This window comes from Nesoenas mayeri, assembly GCF_963082525.1.
Source record: "Nesoenas mayeri genome assembly, chromosome: 26".
NCBI classification, from domain to species: domain Eukaryota; kingdom Metazoa; phylum Chordata; class Aves; order Columbiformes; family Columbidae; genus Nesoenas; species Nesoenas mayeri.
The window spans coordinates 6,252,286-6,270,359 of NC_137552.1; the positions used below are offsets into that span (position 1 = coordinate 6,252,286).

The 18,074-nt window shown below is 64.9% G+C and overlaps 3 protein-coding genes across 14 annotated transcripts in view; 2 read left to right on the top strand and 1 right to left on the bottom strand.

The window, feature by feature from the left end:
* Positions 1–83: 83 nt before the first annotated feature.
* RUNDC3A (RUN domain containing 3A) lies at positions 84–6,156 on the top strand. 2 transcript variants are annotated; one of them, XM_080359951.1, is made up of 11 exons: positions 84–928; positions 2,409–2,524; positions 2,711–2,844; positions 3,442–3,527; positions 3,616–3,705; positions 3,809–3,889; positions 4,030–4,195; positions 4,396–4,553; positions 4,734–4,871; positions 5,033–5,139; positions 5,354–6,156. In XM_080359951.1, exons 1-11 carry the CDS (start codon positions 231–233, stop codon positions 5,494–5,496), a joined length of 1,917 nt encoding a protein of 638 aa, XP_080216077.1. In that variant the 5' UTR covers positions 84–230; the 3' UTR covers positions 5,497–6,156. The 2 variants fall into 2 exon arrangements, with proteins under 2 accessions (XP_080216077.1, XP_080216078.1); XM_080359952.1 differs by lacking the exon at positions 5,033–5,139.
* Positions 6,157–6,536: 380 nt separating this feature from the next.
* On the bottom strand, positions 6,537–11,861 carry SLC25A39 (solute carrier family 25 member 39). Of its 3 annotated transcripts, XM_080359654.1 has the most exons (12): positions 11,741–11,818; positions 10,994–11,134; positions 10,283–10,391; positions 10,148–10,207; positions 8,846–8,955; positions 8,654–8,721; positions 8,396–8,520; positions 8,048–8,221; positions 7,799–7,908; positions 7,583–7,664; positions 7,426–7,506; positions 6,537–7,344 (listed from the first exon to the last, which is right to left on the bottom strand). In XM_080359654.1, exons 3-12 carry the CDS (start codon positions 10,377–10,379, stop codon positions 7,226–7,228), a joined length of 1,026 nt encoding a protein of 341 aa, XP_080215780.1. In that variant the 5' UTR covers positions 10,380–10,391; positions 10,994–11,134; positions 11,741–11,818; the 3' UTR covers positions 6,537–7,225. The 3 variants fall into 3 exon arrangements, with proteins under 3 accessions (XP_080215780.1, XP_080215779.1, XP_080215781.1); XM_080359653.1 differs by lacking the exon at positions 10,994–11,134 and having other exon boundaries at positions 11,741–11,861; XM_080359655.1 differs by lacking the exons at positions 10,994–11,134; positions 11,741–11,818 and having other exon boundaries at positions 8,398–8,471; positions 10,283–10,579.
* The window catches only part of MAPT (microtubule associated protein tau), a 44,555-nt gene continuing 37,349 nt past the window's right edge, over positions 10,869–18,074 (top strand). For 8 of the 9 annotated variants that reach the window (XR_013923332.1, XM_080359644.1, XM_080359648.1 and 5 more), the window contains exon 1: positions 14,984–15,110. The gene's annotated coding sequence lies outside the window, so the exon portion shown is untranslated. Of the gene's footprint in view, positions 10,965–12,571; positions 12,902–14,248; positions 14,337–14,983; positions 15,111–18,074 lie in introns of those variants that run through there. The other variant, XM_080359645.1, reaches the window with a different exon arrangement.

Here is an 18,074-nt window from a genome sequence, read left to right on the forward strand (position 1 = left end):
GAGCTCCAGTACCCCCAGCCAGGTGCTGTGGGCTGGGACCCCTTTGCAGGGGCAGGGGAGGGTGTGTGGCACCTCGAGGGGCGCAGGGAGGGGGGACGTGCCTCCATGGGTGTGACCGGGGGTGGGGGCTGCCTCTCTGTTCAGGGTGACCCTGATTTATCTGGGTGCTATGGGCGGGATGTGGTTGCCTGCAAAATTCACACCCCCTCCCCCATTTACCTGTCACATCTATGGGGAAACTGAAGTACCGTGCAAAAGCAGGGTGCTGGGAGCATTGTGGGGCTCTCCCCAGCACAGCTAGATGCCGGGGGCTTGCACCCCACCCCCCTGCATGCTCTGGGGGTCCCACACACCCCACAGACCCCATGGGGAGGGGTGTTGCTCTGCATCCCCCAAAATCGGGCACCCGGGGCAGGGAGGGGGGCACCCTCAGCCCTGGGAGGGGTGGAGGGTCCCCCAGTTACGCTGGGCTGCCCAGGGTCCGGCTGGAGCTTGTCCCCCGCCCCGCGGCTCTGCCCACGGGGTCCCCACTGGTGGCACGTCATGGCGAGGGGCTGGGCCGTGCGGGGAGGACCCCGGGGACGGCTGCCCTGCTGCATCCCCCCCGCGCCCCCATCCCCCCCTCCCCGGGGCAGAGATCTGGGGCTGGAGGCAGGGACAGGACCGGGCCCTGCATCCCTCCTGCGGGGGGGCGGCGCGCGGCCCGGCGGCGTGGGCATCGGCGGAGCAAAGCCTGCGCGGCGCGGGGGGCGGGGGGCCCACGGGACAAGTGGCATCGCCCGTGGCCGTGGCCGTGGCCTTGCCGGCTCGCCCGGCTCTGGATGGAAGCGAGCTGCGTGCAGGCTGCCATGGCTCTGGGGCTCTCCTCCAAGAAAGCCTCCTCCAGAAACATCGCCGTGGAGAGGAAAAACCTCATCACGGTCTGCAGGTGGGGGCCGGCCTGGCTGGGGGGCACCCGAAAACAGGGGGCGTGCGGCAGGGAGCGGGGGCGAGAGAAAGGGGGGACCACCGCTGCCGGGGATGGAGGAGACGGGGTGGAGGGGACAGGGTGGGGGTGGGGAGGAGGGCTGGGGGATTCGGACTGTGCGCCCCCTGAGGCCCCGCACCCTGGGGGCGATTTTTTGTTGTTGCTGCAGTTGCTTTTTGGGGAAAATTCGGATTTGGAAGGGGGGAAGAAGAGGAGGACGGGGAGGCGGGAAGGGAGGACTGCGAGGCCGTGGGGCCGCAGGCAGTGGGGCCGGGGCAGCGGGGCTGGGGGGGCCCTGGGGGGGCTCTGGGGGGGCTCTGGGGGCGCTGGGGACACAACGACAACATGGAGGCTCCCAGCGCTGCCGGTGCCGGGGCAGCGGGGTTGGGCGAAGGAGGTTGCAGGGGGGGCGGCGGGGGAGGGTGCTGGGGGCTGGGGGCAGCGGGGGCCGGGGGGGCTGGGGCCAGGGACCCCCCTGCGGGCGGGGGGCTGAGGAAGTGACGTCAGGGCCCCACTCTGGGCGGTGGGGATGGAGGGAAGAAAGCCGTGGGGATGGAGGATGAGGGTTGTCATGGCGACGTCTGGCTGGACCAGGAGGGGGGGGTGGGGGCAGGGAGGGGGTGATGGGGACAGGGTGGAAGGGCTGGTGGTCCCTGCCTGTCCCCAGACCCTGAGCGGTTCAGAGCTGCTTGTGCTGGGCTGTGAATGGAGCCTGGCCCCGGGGCTGCTGGGGGGGACCTGGGGGGCCCGACTCTTGGGGTCACTGCAGCAGGGACACACGGGTCCTGCTGTTGGGGTTTGGGGGACCCCAGGGCTTTTTGTTGCAGCACGGGGCACCCCCAGGCCCCTCTACCATGACATGGAAACCCCTGGATCTCCTCGCCATGGCACAGGGCACCCCCAGACCTCTCATCCTGACACCAGGATGTCTCCAGATCTCGGTCCTGTGCCATGAGGCACCTCCAGACCCTGCTGCCATGACGAGGCACCGTCCACCTGCCACCACGGGAACCCTCAGTCCCACTCTCCACATGTGGCCGTGACCCACAAACGGGACGGTCCCCCTCTGTGCAGGCACCTGCCCGCGCCGGCTGCCCTGCCCGGCCCAGCGGGTGCCACGTCCTCGGCATCTCCCTCCGAGCGCGAGCAGGCGGGCGGAAGGGGAAGCCATCACCGCCCGCGCACGGCCGGGGAGGAAGGGGCCTTTGTTCACCCTTCCTGGCCACTTGCACAGTGGAGGAGCAGCGGCCGCCCTGGTGGGGTCCCCGGGGACCTGGGGACACGGGGGTCAGTGAGCCACGGCTCAGCTCGCCGCTCTCTTCCCGCTGCCGGGCTTGGAATGCAACATCTGCGAAAGCACTTTGCTCTGTTACTAAAGCTAATGTGTGCTGGGTACAGGGCGCCCGTCCCCTCCTGCCCATGACACGCGTCCCCCCGACAGGTTTTCAGTGAAGACGCTGCTGGAGAAATACACGGCAGACCCCATCGATGACTCCTCTGAGGAGTTTGTTAACTTTGCTGCCATCCTTGAGCAGATCCTCAGCCACCGCTTTAAAGGTAATGGTGGCCTGTGGGGATGGGCGCCTGTGCGTGTCCCCGTCCCCATCCCTGTGCCGCGTGGTGGATGGGGATACACGCATGAGCCAGCACCAGGGAGCATGTCCAGGCTCTGGCCTCGGGCTTTCCAGGTCGGTGGGTTTGTCGGCACGGCAGCCCTCGGCCGCAGCCCCTTGGTCCCCGCAGGGCCCGTCAGCTGGTTCAGCTCGGACGGGCAGCGCGGGTTTTGGGACTACATCCGCCTGGCCTGCAGCAAGGTCCCCAACAACTGCGTCAGCAGCATCGAGAACATGGAGAACATCAGCACCTCCAGGGCCAAGGTCAGGAAGGTGCCGGCCCCTGCTGTGTCCCTGTCCCTATCCCCACCCCTACCGTCTCCATCCATTCCACATCTTTATCTCTCTCCCTACCCACATTCTCATTCCTGGCCCTGTTCCCATCCTCATCCCCATGCCATCCTCGTCCCAACCCATCTCCATCCCATCCCATTGCTATAACCATCCCCAAACCCATCTCACTCCATCCCATGCCACTCCGATCTTTATCCCCATCCATCTCCTTCCCAATGTTATCTCCATACCACTCTCATCCCCAACCCCAACCCTAACCCCATCCCATCTCATCCCCATTCCCATCCTGATTCCCATCCCTTCTCTCCCCCATCCCCTTGGCTCTGTCCTCCTGCAGCCCCATCTTACTCCGTAAGACCCCATAGGGTCACCGGGATGAAACAGGAGCTGTGGGTCCCTGCAGGGGTATAATAAGGACAGAGGCAGCTCCCAGGTGGGGACCAGCTGCCTGCGGAGCCCAAAGCCCCAGGGGCAGAGGGAGGGTGGCGGGGGACAGTGAAGGTGGCACCTGATGGGAAGCCGATGGTGGCACCATCCTCAGGGCTGCCCACGGGCGGTGCCTTGCAGGGCCGGGCCTGGATCCGCGTGGCTCTGATGGAGAAACGCATGTCCGAGTACATCTCCACGGCCCTGCGGGACACACGGACCACCAGGTGAGACGCCACGGCGAAGCGTGCGCAGGTGCGTGGGGTGGGCACCGTGGTGCTGCGAACGCACGCACAGCCACGTTTTGCCCCACAGGCGGTTTTATGACGATGGGGCCATCATGCTGCGGGAGGAGTCCACAGTGCTCACGGGGATGCTCATTGGGCTCAGCGCCATTGACTTCAGGTAAGGACGGGCGGTGTGGTGGGACACAGGCAACCTGCCCCAGATGTCCCCGCACTGGGCCCTGGGGCTCCCCTGACCCTCTGCCCCTTCTGCCACCACTTAGCTTCTGCCTGAAGGGCGAGGTGATGGACGGAAAAACGCCCGTGGTCATTGACTACACACCCTACCTGAAGTTCACCCAGAGGTAGGAGCCGAGATGCCCGCCCTGGGGTGGGGAGCCCACCATCTCTCCCCTAGCACCCAGGTGGGGCTCAGCTGGGCTCCCCCTACGTGTGCCAGCCCCCCCCTCTGGCGTTGTCCCCGCTGAGCCCCTGCACCCCCCAGCTACGACTACCTGAGCGAGGAGGAGGAGCGGGGCAGCGTGGAGAGCAGCACGAGCGAGGACAGCTCCCCCGAGCACCCCTACCTGCCCCTGGTCACTGACGAGGACAGCTGGTACAACAAGTGGCGCAAGATGGAGCAGAAATTCCGCATAGTTTACGCCCAGAAGGTACTGAGAGCTGGGATGGGGCTGTCCAGGTACCAAGCCCTCCCCAGGATGCTCCATCCCTGAGCATCCTCCTGTTGTCCTCCCTGCTCCTGTGGCCTGGTGGCTTCTGCAGCAGCTCAGCCCTCTCCTTGTCACCCTGCGTGGCCCTGGGGACATGGCGGGGTCTGGTGGGAGCAGCTGCTAACGGCGGCCCTGTGCAGGGGTACCTGGAGGAGCTGGTGCGGCTGCGGGAGTCGCAGCTGAAGGACCTGGAGGCAGAGAACAAGCGGCTAAAGCTGCGGCTGGAGGAGGTGATGGTGCAGAACCAGCTGGAGAAGAGGGAGCTGGAGGGCGTCATCCTGGAGCTGCAGGAGCAGCTGTGAGTGGGGACCCACTGCTGCTGCCGGCCTGGCTGGCTGCGACGGGTGGGGGTCCCGGAGCCTAGGTGCCCCCTGTGCCCCGTGGGATGTGGCGGGTCCCTGATGCCCCCTGCGCCCCATGGGCCGTGCTGCCTGGCGGGTCCCCGGCACTCACAAAGAATCACCAACCTATGCCACAGGACGGGGCTGATCCCCTGCGAGAACCCGCAGCTGGCCCAGCTCTCCAAGGAGATGGTGACACCGCTGGTGAACCAGTGGCCCTCGCTGGGGACCCTCAACGGCAACGAGAGCGGCTCGGACAGCAAACTGTACAGGAGGTATCTCCCACGGTGGGGCAGACCTGACCCGCACCCAGCACCCCGGCCAGCCCTGGGGGTCTGCCCTGGGCAGAGAAGGGGACAAGGGCCGGTCCTGGCTGGTGGGGCTGTCCCGGCCCTGGGGGCTGTGGCGCGGAGGGCTCAGCGCCGTCCGTCCGCAGACACAGCTTCGTGAGCACTGACCAGCTCTCGGCCGAGAACAGCCTCAGCTCCGACTCCCAGCGCCTGGGCGAGGGCAAGCGCGAAGGCGAGCCCTGGGGGCCCTTGGGTAAGACCCCCCGCACCTTAGGATGTCCCCCAACCTTCACCTAGGTGCCTGGATCCCCCCAGTAGCCCGTCCCCGTGCTGGGAATGCTGCCCCCACAGTGCAAGGACACCCAGGTCCCTCCTGCAGAAGTGGTCCCTGTCCCCGTCCCCCCACGGCAGGGCTGGGGTGCGAAGCCACAGCCCCCCCAACGCCGGCTCCCCGCTCTGTCCCGCAGGGAAGGACCCCACACCCTCCATGCTGGGGCTCTGCGGCTCCCTGGCCTCCCTGCCGAGCTGCAAGTCCCTGGCCAGCCTCAAGTCCAACGAGTGCCTGGTGAGCGACAGCGCGGAAGCCAGCCCGACCCGCAGCCCCAGCTGAGACCCCCGGCCCCCTCGCCCCGCGGCCTGGCTGCCCGGCCCAGCGCCGCATCAGAGGACTGACCTTGACCCCCCTTGCCACCCCGGGACCACCAAGGGACTCGCCGAACCCACTGTGGGGGGCTGGGGATGGGCATCCCCCTCCCCAACACCCCACCCTGGCTGCACCTTGGACCCCCGGCCCAGTCCCTGGCTGGAGACATGGACCTGTTGGGAAGGGGGATGTGGGATCAGGACCCCCGCGAGCTGGGGATGGCGGGGGGAACAGACTGTGCCATGGGGGACACAAGGGCAACTGCTGCTGGGGAGCAAGGGAGGGGGCTCAGGACCAAAGCCCCTGCAGGGCTGCCAGCCTGGGCACAGCCCCCGTGTCCGTCCTTCTCAGCCCAGGGCGTCGCTCTTCCCGGGGCGCACACCTGCGCTGTGCCTGTCCTCTGGGGCCCAGCTCCCCAGACCCCCAGGTGCTGCAGGGGGGCTGGCCTGTCCCCCGTTTGGGGACCAGGTGTCCTTCTCGCAGCACCATCCCCACAACAGGGACAGACCCCTCCCAGCTCCTTCCCATCCTCCCCAGGGTTTCAGGTTGGTTTGGGTGATATTGGTTTTTAATTCAGCCCCATCTGCTTTGTTGAAGCAAAAGGAATCAATAAACGCAGCAAGCTGAGCTGGCATCCATGAGCTCCCCCCAGTCAGGAAAGGGAAAGGGGGGGAAAAGACCCCTTGTGTCCCCTGCCATGTGGTCCCGCCCCAGGCAGGGGCCCTGGGAGAATCCAATGAGCCTCCTGCAGCCCAGCGGGACCACCAGAGCAGGGACCGCACCCCTGGGAACAGCAGGGCACCGAGCGCAGGGCACCCACCCCTCATCCACAGCGGGCTCCTGCTGGGGGAGCACGGCGGTCCTGGCATCTCTTTACCCCCAGTAAGAACCCAGCAAGGACCTGGGGGAATGACAGCATTGTGCCCACAGAGCAGGGACAGGCCTGTCGCGCAGGGCGCGCCTTCCACAGCCCCAGCACGCGGGAGCAGGGAAAGAAATCCTTGCCCTAAGAGACTAGGAATTTATTTTATTTAGGAAAATAAGAGTAATTCCCCCCGGGGTCCCAGGACAAGCTGGGGCAGCACCCACGCGGGGTGCAGCGCTGGGACATGCCCTTGCAGTGAGGGGACGGGGCAGAGGGTTGTTGCCCCAGGGCCTGCCAGCCCCCAGAGCAGCAGCAAGGTCTGAGCCCAGGGACGCCCCGAATGGGACAAGGGGGCTGGAGGCAGGGGGAGGGTCCTGACACGTCCCCTTGCTGCACAGCGCCCACAAGGGGACACTGTGTGCGTGATGGTGAGGGGGGGCAGACATGGCAAGTGAGGCTGGGGCCCCAGGGAGGCACACGAGAAGCCTCCGAGGGTTTGGTCCTTGCCGGAGCCCCAGCTCCCATCTCCAGCTCTGCTGAGGCTCCTGGGGCATCCCCTCCTTGCCCGAGTGTCCATGAATCCAGCAGCATCTGTCCAGCCTCAAGTGATGAGCATGGGGGACTTCACATCCCCCCAGTGTCACAGCAGCAGACACAGATGTCCCCAGCGCGGCTGGGGATGGAGAGCAGGGCTGGCTGGCCCTGCACAGGCGGCGTGAAGGCACTTGGGCTTTGCACGGCCACGCAGGTTCGCCGGCCCCCGACCCCTCACTGGGAGCAGGGCTGGCAGCGTCCTCAGGGCACCAGCGCACGAGCCCTGCCCAGCCCCGCTCACAGCCCTCGCAGCTGCCGCTCCTCGTTCAGCTTCTGGAAGAAGGTTTTGCCAAATTCGTAGGTGCTGATCATGATGGCGCAAGCCGGTGCCACCTTAATGACGCGGGGCAGGAAGCCTGCAAAGACAGCCGCGTCAGCCCCTTGGTGACACTGGGGCATCCGTGAGCCCCAGCCCAGCACGGGAGGCACGGTCTTACCTGCAAACAGCCCCCGGGTGCCGGACTCGGCGCGGATGCGCCGCAGAAGCAGCCAGGTGGAGGAAGGCTTGGAGGCTGCGACTGTGGGGAGAGGGCAGCGGGTGAGGGTCTGGGGGTGCCCGGGGGACCCAGCTGCCCCCGGAGCCCAGTCCCTCACCTGGGTGCACCTCGCCGTCCCCCAGCTCGATCTGCCGCTGGGTCTTCACCACGTCGAAGGGCAGCGTCAGCACCGCAGCCACCTGCAGGGCAGCGGCTGGGCCGTGAGCCGGGACCTCGCCGCGCACCCCGTGCCGGCTCTGCCCCCCACCCCGTCCCTTGCTCCCGCGGGGGCAGCTGAGCGAGCCCAGCGCAGACCCCAGGGCCTCAAACTTACCGTCCCAGAGATGGCGCCGGACATGAAGCTGATCATGAACGTGGCCTCGTCCCGCCGGGCCTGCCTGCAGAGCCATTCCCTCACCAGCTCATAGTTGAACCAGTAGAGAGCTGGGAGGAGGTGAGAAACACCAGCGCTACAGCGAGGCACCCTGGACGCACCAAGTTCCCAACACGCGGGGCTGTTTTGCCCCATGCTCGTCCCTGGCATGTCCCAGCGCCACCGCTCACCCTGACCCCCCAGCCGTACCCGAGAAGGGGACATCGCGCAGCACAGTGGGTCCCCAGCCTCTCCAGAGGGAGAGCCAGCCGTCCTGTGCCACTGCCAGCTGGATGCAGGCGCCCAGCTCCCGGTAGCTGAGCTGTCGGGACTGCATCTTGGTGCGGATGAGCTCCAAAGGGCTGATGACCGTCACAGCACCCACTGCAACCGAGGGGACATTGCACATCAGCCCCGTGCACTCCAGCAGCCGTTCTGGAGCCAGCGCACTGCGCCAGGAAAGCCAGGGCAGAACACAGGCGCTGACAGCGAAGAGACCCAGCACGCTGTGAGGACACGGGGTGGGCGTGGGGGGACCCGGAGAGGAGGGGTACTCACACCTGGCGAGGGCCCCGGCCAGCAAGGGGATGTGGTGCCCCCGGCTCCCCGTCCGAGCGCGCAGGTAATCCCGGAGCTGGTCGTAGGTGGTGAAATAAATGACAGTGGCTGGCACGGCCATGACCCTGCCAAGGAGGTGGCGTGGTGAGGGACACGTGTGCCCTCCCCAGGGGCTGGCGGGAGGCTTGGGGAGGATGCCCATGCACCTGGGCAGGTGTTTGTACCCAGATTCCGCCCCCAGGCAGGGTCCAAACTCACAGGGTGGGGGGCAAGCCGCTCCACAGAGACCTGACACCCTCATAGCGCGTGATTTTCACAAAGGCATCCTGGGGAGAGAGCGAGCACCAGGGAGAGAGGTTAGAGAGGCAAGAAGCCCCTTCAGCAGAAATTCCAATGCCTTCTCAAGGACAGGGAAGGCCCGGCCCCCCGACCTGCGCCCGCAACCCTTACCAGCGTGCCGGTGAAGTGGGTGTGGGCCTTGTACCAGGCGGTGCAGCCGTTGCCGTTCTGGCAGACGTACAGATGGTCCATAAGCCCGTTGCAGTAGAGGAAACACTTCCCTGGGGTGGGAGGCAACAGCGTTGCTATCAAACAAGGGGCCCTTCCCCTCCGCCCAGCCCATCTGAGCCCCCAAACCATCACGTCTTGCAGGAGAGAGCCAAACCCTCAATGTCTGAGCCCAGCAGGAGCCAGTCGGAGAGCAAGGCCAGGAGCGGGATAACCCCCCAGCAAGGTCCAACCATGGCCAGACCCAGTGGGTGGAGGGCACGTGGCCCCACCATGGGAAGGGGGGCATTGCAGGAGAGGTTTGGTGTCAGCTCCGCTGCCCCGGCACGGTGCAGCGCCATCGCAGGGAGCCAGCACGGTTCCCCCGCCGTGCTCTCCACGCGGCCAGTCTGTTGCACAACAGACCTCAGCAGAACGCCTGGCCAAGGACACAGCCAGGACGCGGCAAGGCCAGCCTACAGCAGGGCTGCAGGAACAGCCGTGGCGCTGGGACGATCGCAGCCCCTGCATCGGGGTGGGATGCCCTCCCAGCCGGAGGAGCCCGAGCCCTCATCAGCAGGGAGGAAAACTGGGATCAAGGCTTGGGAAAGTGAAGCCACTGGCAGCAGGAGCTGCCTGGAGCCGCTGGGCATACTCACATGGGGCCTGCTGAGCACCCCAGGGCACAGACCGTGCTGGCAACACTGAAACACACGAAGGGGACGCGCCACCTCCCCAGGCTGGGGCACGTGTGCATCCTGCAGCTCCAAGCCAGGCAGTGGGAGAGCTCTTTGGGTGAAGGGGCTGGATGCCCACGCAGCCACTGCCTGAGCAGCCCCAATTGGCACCAAAATGGTCTCTTGGGACCCAGTCCCAACCCACTGTCCCCACAGGGACGGGGAAGCTGGGGGGACAGATCCCACAGGGTCCCTCCTGCCCCGTGGGAGCCAGGGGAAGCAGTGTGGAGATGGACACAAGGCAGCAAGGGTAGGAGTGAGCAGTCAGAGCTGAGCTGGGCTGGGCTGCATCGGGACAGGGCTGCGCAGCGGGAAGGATGGAGCCAAGAACCAGCCGGGCTCCCCTGGCGGGGCCCCCAAGCCGGTCAGGGTGAGAGGCCCATGGTAACCTGCCGCCTCGTGACGGCCCCGCACTCAGGAGCCGAGAAATCCCCTTCACCAGCTCTGCCAACCGAGACATCCGCTGTGCTGCGCGCTGGCTGACCGGGGCGGCGGGCAGAGACCCCCGCCCAACCCTGAGCAGCGTTACCTTTAGAGAACGGGGTCCTCTGTGCCTGTAGCCGGATCTTCACCACGTCCAACGGTGTCACTGGAACAACACAATCTTTCAGCCACCTCGTGCCGTGCCAGCCCCCCGCGCCCACCCGATCCCCGCGGTCCTCACCAAAGAGGGAGGTGAGGATGGCCCCCGTCCCTGAGGCCAACATCTGCTGCAGCGGCGTGATGGCCTCACCGGGACTCGGTGACATCTTCTCAGCCATGGTGCTGGCCCCCTACAAGACACGGTGGGGAGACGCGTGAGCACAGAGGTGCTCAGGGGGTCCCTGCCCAGGGATGAGCGACGGGCCCCGGGGCGCCCCCCGGCCCCTCTGCCCCGCCAGTGCGAGGACACACGTCCCAGCTCCAGCCGCGCTATCGGTTCGGAACAGGGCAGGCACGGCCCCTCCGTAATCGCGGTGCTCTGGGGGGACAGGGACTGCCCCTGGGGCCAGCCCAGCCCCGATAACACCCCCAGCCTCACCAGAGAGGCGGGGACAGTGCAAGCCCCCCCGGCTCCCCCAGGGAGGGAGAATTGTCTCCTCCCTGCGCTTGGAAAATTAAGGGACGGGAAGGAGTAAAGTCCAAAGCGCAGACGTGCCGTGACAGCCCCGCGGCCCCAGCAGCGGAGCCCAGCGCAGCTCGGGACCAGCTGCCCCCGCCGCTGCCCGGGGACAGTCCTCACACCGGGACGGGGCCACGGCAGGAGGCCTTCCGGGCTTCGGGAACACACGTTTTGTTTTAAAGCCAGGGAATGCAGAAAAAAAAGGCGTAACACCCTTCGCCATCTGACTCAGCAATTTTGCAAGGTCAGGGCAGCCATAAATCTCTTAATTACCGGCTTCGGACTGGTCGAGCGCCCAGGGCTGCGAGCCCGAACAGCTCCGTCCCGGACCGCGGACCCCAGCGCCCCCGGAAAGCCGGCGGGCAGGTCCCACGCGGGCCCCGTCGCGCCGGGCACGGGGCCGTGGCACCGCTCCTGCGGGACACGCGGCGGTTGCGAAACCGTGGGCAGGGCGCCCCCCAGCCCGGGTCCTGCCCCCGCCCCGCCCGTCACACGCCCGTACGCAACGGGAGGAAAAACCTCTCGCTCGCAGCGCTGCAACTCCCGGACGGCTCAGACCGCGCCATTTACTCGTACGTGCCGCAACACGGCCCGCTGTGCGAGGGGCGGCGGGCGCGGCAAGGGCTCCCCGGCGCCGCTCCCTTCTCCATCGGGAACAAACAACCCCCCGCCCACAGCGCAGCGCCCGCTGCTCGGCGCCGAGCACCCGGGGGCTGGGCACCCGCGGCGACCCCCGGCGCCAAGAGCCGGGCAGCCCCGCGCACGCTGGGGCGATGAGGGCGGGAGGCTGCAGGGGCACCGGCGCTCAGCGCCCCCTCCCGCGCACGGGCGGCCCAGGTGGGACCCCGCGGGCAGGGCCGCAGCCCGAGGCGGCACAGCTGCCGCTCTCTCCCCGCCGTCCCCGGAGGCGCCGGCCCCGCACCCAGGGGCTCCCCTGCCGGACGGCCCCGCACCCCGGCCGGGCTCTGCGCTCCCCTCGGGGCCCGCGGCCCCCGGGCTGCCCCCAGCGGCCCCGCCCACCTGCTCATCCCAGCCACGCGCGGCGCTTCCTTCCGCCGGCACCGGGACGGGAACGGGCGGCGGCGCCTTTAAGGAGCCCCATGGGCGCCGCGCGCCTCTCCGCGCGCCACTTCCGCCCCGTGCCGGCAGCCCGCGCACGCGCCTTGCGGCCCGCGCGCCCCTGCGCCCCCTGCTGGTGCGGTTCCGCGCGCGGGGCCCGATCCGGCCGCTGCCGGGGCCGCCCGCTCAGGCGCGCTCGCTGGTGCTGTGCGGGAGGCGCCTGTGCTTCCCCGCGGAGAGTCCCGCGGTTTGCCGCGCCCAGGGCTGAGCGCTCTGAGCTGGCGTTATTTCTGCGGGCGTTTTACTTGGCGGGGACGGTTCAAGCGCGCTGGGGTGCCCGCGCTGCTGCAGTGTGAGCTGGGGGCGGCAGGTGGCTCCCGCAGCCCCCTGAGCCGCGCACCAGAGCGGCGGCCGGACCTCCGCGGCGCTCCCGCGGGCGCGCCCTGCCCGCCTGCCCGCCCGCGCGCCGCGGGTCCCGGCGGCGCCTCCGCCGCACAGCCCGTTACCGGCGGTACCGCAGGACGCGGCCCTGTGCCTTCGGAGCAGGGCTCGGCCCGCCCCGACTGCAGCTCAAGGGCCGAGGACTGTGCTGCTACACCCTACTAATTCCCACAAGGTCACTTCTGTGAATGCATCCTGTAATTCCTCATTGAGTCAGCGCTGCCTCTTAGCCATGCAGGCTTTAGCTGATCTGGAAAGCCTCTTGTAGCAGGTAATTTAGAAATGGAATAACGATTCATTAAAAAAGTACATACACCCTTAGGGCCATTGAGTGTTGTCTCCTATTCGCAGGTGCCCGTGTGCCTTCCCCACTGCTCAGCGACAAGGAGAAGGAACCACGTTTTTCCAGGTGGGGTGGGGGCAAGGGGGAAGCGCGTGAGCTGCTGCAAGCGCCTCAGCCTCGGTTCGTCAGGTGCCTCGGCGGGGTCAGAGGGAAAGCGGGGCGCTGGGTGCTCCCGCGCCCACACCTGCTGAAGGGGAGGACCTGCCTGTCTTTCTGCTGAGTCACAGGCCGCTTGCTGCCGCCCCACACCGGCTGGGTTCCTGTCCCTGCCCCAGTCCCGCTGGCTCGGTGGGGGTTAGAGGGGTGTATCGTGCTTCAACTGCCTGTGAAAATGAAATGTAAGTTGACTTCAGTTGGAGAGAACTGTGTCTGAGTTGCAAATATGTGCATTTGGTTTCAGCTCATGAGGAACGGAGCCAACTGAGCTCTAATCCCCTCCTGAGCTGCAAAGTCACACCCCAAGTCAGAGCTGCTGAGGGCGGTTTGCGGGAGCCCGGTTCGGACCGGGGTGGCGCCTGCTGTCCCGCATGACATGCTGGGCAAACTGCTTGTGAAACACCCAGCGCCCTGCTGCCGGCTCCCCGAGAGGATTCAGAGCACGGCGAGCTCGCGGAACCCAGCTGCTGACCTGGTGCTGTGCCGTGTCCGCAGCAGGGCTGCGGGAAGCAAGTCTGGGGCTGTGTCTGCCTGGGGCTTCCTTGGATGGGGCTCATCCTGTGGTCTATCAGCATGCAATAGCATCTGGAATCCGTGCAGACAAATCGACCCTGCCTCCTTGCTGCAAACCGCTTTGGAGGCGATTAGCTCATTTCCTTGTTTTAGGTGAACTTTTAAGGCCAGCTTGCAAAAGGGATCTCAGTACTACTGTAATGGAATTAAGCCAGTGCAGAATATGAGTATTTAGCTCAGTCAGGATCATTATCGTTTTGCTAAAGCCACCCTTAATCTGAATTAAGTGACTGAAATGAAGCAGCTTGTGGACAGACAAGGCCCCCGGGGGCATCAGACTTAAAACCACTATAACCCAGAATTCATAACAGTTGAAGCTGTGCAGGTCAATTCCCGCTGCAGGTGAGACCTGAGAAATTGTGTCCTGCCTTCAGGAGCACCTGCCAGGGAAAATCTTGATATGATTGTGAAATAAGTTGCAAAACTCACCTGTGAGGAAAATGGGCATTGTGTTATGGATGAGGAAATGGGTATGGAAGAGAAAGGCTTAATGCTTTCCTTGCTAAAGGTCTTCCTTATAATTTGCTGTTAGAAATAGTGTCTTGTTTCCACCTGACAGCAGTATGGGCTGAAAATAATGGAAGGGAAGAAAGAGCCCGGGCTGAGTTAGAATGGTAGGATAGTTTCACAGATCCTTTTCCTATAAACAAACCCACCCTATGAAGAAGTGGCCAGAAGGGCTCTGTGTAATTAACGTTTACATCAGCCGTCAGCCTGCGGCTGGTGCAGGTCAGAAACCTGCCTGCAGTGCTTTCTGCAGTTCCTCTTGGCCCGTGTGAGATCGGCTGATCGCGCTGGGACTCGGAGCACGTGCCGCGGGGCTGCTCCGGCAGCGCCGGTCGCGTCTCAGTATCGCCGCGAGTTGTGGGTTCCGCCTGGGTGCTGAGGGAACTCCAAATGCTCCTTTACATCCCTGTGGGGTGATTAACGTGTCACCTGTTGACTCCTTCCCACAGGTGTCTGCCGAATCAGGTGCTAATTAGAGCTGCCCATCGCTATTCCTCCGTGTGTGCTGTGGGATCCTGGGGCGTGTGCATTGCACAGGTACGTGCAGGTGTGTGCGTGATGGCTGCGGAGCCCGGGCAGGGCTGCCTGCCCTTAGTTTGTGTGCCGGTGACGTTCAGCCTGGGTGGCTGCACGCTGCTGCTCGTCAGGGTGCTGAGGAAGGGGATGCTGTCAGCAGCTAGGGAGCTGTTAGTATTTTCTTTGGGGGGACTGGACTAGGTGATCTTTTGAGGTCCCTTCCAATCCGTAACATTCTGCGGTTCTGTGATCTCCACTGTCCGTGCTGGGGACAGCGGCTGCCGGGACAGCGGAGCCCGGGCGGCGAATGCAGCCCCTGCGACAGGGCTCCGCGCGGGACGCCTGGCCAGACGCAGCCTGTGCACACAAAGGGAGGCAGAGCTGGGGGAGGCGGGGTTTCCCATCACCTGGGCTGTCACCGGCAGGGCGAAGGCGAAGGCGCAGGACACCGGGCCCACCGCGGCCCCTCCGCCGGGCTCGAACCGGCGGTCCCGGGGCCACCCGCGAGCGCCCCCTGCCGGGCGGGGTCGCGCCCGCCCGCTTCCCGCAGACAAAAGGCCGCGGCGGCCCCGCCCTCCCGCCGCGCTGCGCACAGCGCATGCGCCAGCCCCGGCCGGGGAGACGGCTTGGGGGGGGGGTCCGGGCTGTGTGGCGCATGCGCGCTGCCGCCGCGCGCCCCCCCGGCTCGGCGAAGGTTCCGGAGCTCGCGCGCGCCCCACGCCCCGCCCCCGGGCCGCCCCGCCCGCGCCGCTGTCAGTCGCCGCCCGGCTCCGGTGCGGACCCGCTGCACGGCAGGTAGGGGCTCAGCGGGGGGGGGGGGGGGGGGGGGCTGCACGGCCGGGCCGCGGGTCCCGCTCCCCGGGCTGCGGGTCCCGCTCCCCGGGCTGCCGCCGCTGCGTTCCGCTGTTCCCCGCCGAAAGCGTGAAACGGGGGGAGAAAAAACCCCCACTACAACCAAACCCAAACGCAGCCATTTCGGCCCCAAAATCGCCGCGGAGAGTCCTGTCACCCCGGTGCCGGTTCGCCCGGGAGCGCTGCAGCGGCGCGAGGGGCGGCCCCTGCGGCAGCGCTGCACGGCTGCAGGAGCGGCGGGGGGGGCGCCGCTCTTTTATTTGGTGTTTTTTCTTTTTCCTCTCCTCTCTCCATTCTTCCCCGTTTCTCGCCGTCTTTCTGCCCCGTTTCCCGCGGCAGGCGGGGCCGGGGCTGCGCCGGCGGGGCTGCGGCAGGAGGGTGGGCAGCGCCTTGCCGGCGCGGTGCCATGTTCTGCAGCCGCCGCGGGGAGGGGGCGGCGGCGTGATGAACGCCGGTGAATTTATCAGTAGTAGAGAGCCACGAGAAAAAGGCGTTTCTGAAAACAGAACTGTCCACGCCAAGCCCAGAATTTCGGGGGGTGGGAATTGCTATCGAGGTCACGGTGCCCCGGAGTTGCTTTGTTGCATCCCCAGCCGCCCGCCCAAGGGTTCGGTGTTTCACGTTAACAGCGCGGTCGCTCGAGGCGGGTTCGTGTTCCACGGGTGTTTCCCGCTGGGCCGGGGCCGCTGGTGCTGAGCCCCGTGGGTTTGGGGCTGGGCTGGTGCTGCTGGGTGTGACTGGCGGTCCCAGCGGCCCCGGACGTGCCTCGCACCTCGCGGCGTCCCCGTCTCCTGCTGGGTTGCCCTCTTGTCCCTCTCGTTCTCCGCTGCCCGCGCTGCCTGTTCTTTTTGTCCTAAAATCACAGCAGGCGGGGCGCGGGGCTTGCCCCCTTGCTGGGTTTGCCTTTCTTTCATTGCAGCAGATTTCTTTAGGTCGAACTTCACAGATGTGTAAAGGGAAGTTTTCCAGGTGCGCCCTCATGCCTTGGAGCAAACAAACCCTTAAGGAGTAAAAACAGCTGCAGGTGAGGGATGGAGGTTTCTGCCCGCATCCTCCTCTGCCGTGTTAGCACAGGGGAGCATTCGGTTAGGGAAGATTTTTTTGTTGTTTGTGTGCTCTAACACCTAGAAATGCAGCCCTGTTGTCTGCTCGCAGAGGGTGGCTGCCATCGTTTTGAAGGGGGTTTCTCCTTCCATTTGCTGGCGGTGCCAGCACGCGAGGTGCAGCTTCACGTGCAGCGAGGGGCTGGGCTGGCCTGGGAGCGGGCTCGCGGGAGCGCGCAGCGCGCTGAGCTCGGCTGTCGCTTCGGCAGTGCGTGCGCGGCGTGTTCCTGCGCTGCCCGCGCTCTCCGCGCGGACCTGGGCGCGTGTCTGACGCGTGCCTGTGCGGGTGAACAGAATTCACAGCTGAGAATCGCCGGTTTGTCCTGCTGAGCACTGGCTGCCCTCCTGCCTGTGATGAAGGGGTTTGCCTTTGCTGCCAGTGCCTCAGATGTGGAGTCTCTAATGGTTTTCCTTGTGCAGTTCAATTTTTCTGCATTTTTTTTTTCAAGGTGGTCAATCTAAACAGGTCTCAGTTTGGCATTTACAGGCTGCTCTTGAGAGAAGGAAAATTAAAATCTCATCCTCTCTAGAAAAGAGAAACAGCTTAACCCAGTTACGCGCAAAATGCTTGGTTTTTACCCCAAGATGTGCAACTAAGGAGAAAAACAAGGTGCTGGCTGACTCACCTGAAGTGCATGAAGGTTCTCTAGGCAGATAATTCACACCTGATGAAAGTATCACATATTCTTGCTTTAGATAGGACAGCGGTGTTTGGAAGGAGGAGCGCGGCTGTGCCGCTTCCCTGTGCCGCCCTCCCGCGTTAGCACAGGAGCCTCGTGCCGTGCAGTGCCCTGAAATGGCTTGTGTTCAGATTTTTCCAGTTGAGATTCAGACGGGGTTGTTTCTTGAGACCACGCTCCTGTGCCCTGGGGAACGTGATGCCTGTGCCAGAGGTTGGTCGCTTGGGTCTCCATCCAGTAAGGCCTGACTGCAGCATGAGAGGATCTTGGGACAGTTGAGTCTGAACACATAGAGCTTAAAATGAAAGACTCGGTGAGCTCTGGTTTAAAAGGTTATTAGGTCGTTAGTGTGTGTGTGGGGGTGTCCAGTGCTGTGGGTCTGTCGTTGTCTTGAACAGCAAGATGGCCAGAAGTTGACCTGTGAGAAACCTGAACTAAATCAGCTCTGCCTGGTTTAATGAGCGAGAGTGCAAAGCGTGGTTGTCATAATTTGACGTCTTAAACGCGGAGTCAGTTTCTCTCCAAAGAAGACCCGTTTGTCCAGCCCTGGAACAGCTCGCTGCCGATCCGCAGCGCTCTGGTGAACTTGGTGCAACGGTCCCATCTGACGTGAACACGAGACACTCGAGGGTGTTGTGGTGTCTGGGGGAGGTCACCCCTCTGTGGGTTTTAAGGAGCACACGGTGCCGTGAGAGACTGAATGAATCTCTGCTTGCAGCAGGATGGATCTTCTCCGTCTGCAAGCTGGAGTTTTGTTTCACACTGAAATCTGCCATTTGTAGGCTGTGTTTTAAGTGTCTGTGGAAAGCGTACGCAGTTTACGCTGGACTGTGAAGGAGAAGTGTTTGTGCCTTTAGGCTTGAGTGGATTTTCTTTGCAAGTCTATTGAGCCCTTCTTGCTCCTCAGGAGTCAATCCACTGATTTTTCCCTTTCGCTTCCAAGTAGTCCGATTAGCAAAGGCAGTCATTACATGCAGCGTTGCTCCTGTTTTCAGTCTTTAAATATCCAAGGAGAGGGAGCACCAGGGGATACCTTCTGTTAAGCTAAAAGGATTATCGCTGCCGTGGGGCTCATTATTTCCATCCTTTCAGCCTCCCCACCGTACCTGCCCTGACCCCTCTTC

Coding starts and splice junctions, on each gene's coding strand:
- RUNDC3A (XM_080359951.1), top strand. CDS start 231: ATGGGGAAACTGAAGTACCGTGCAAAAGCAGGGTGCTGGGAGCATTGT. Junction 2,845..3,441: donor TCAGCACCTCCAGGGCCAAG/GTCAGGAAGGTG, acceptor GGTGCCTTGCAG/GGCCGGGCCTGGATCCGCGT. Junction 3,528..3,615: donor CGGGACACACGGACCACCAG/GTGAGACGCCAC, acceptor TTTGCCCCACAG/GCGGTTTTATGACGATGGGG.
- SLC25A39 (XM_080359653.1), bottom strand. CDS start 10,379: ATGGCTGAGAAGATGTCACCGAGTCCCGGTGAGGCCATCACGCCGCTG. Junction 8,521..8,653: donor AGCGGCTTGCCCCCCACCCT/GTGAGTTTGGAC, acceptor CCTCCTTGGCAG/GGTCATGGCCGTGCCAGCCA. Junction 7,507..7,582: donor GGACGGCGAGGTGCACCCAG/GTGAGGGACTGG, acceptor CTCTCCCCACAG/TCGCAGCCTCCAAGCCTTCC.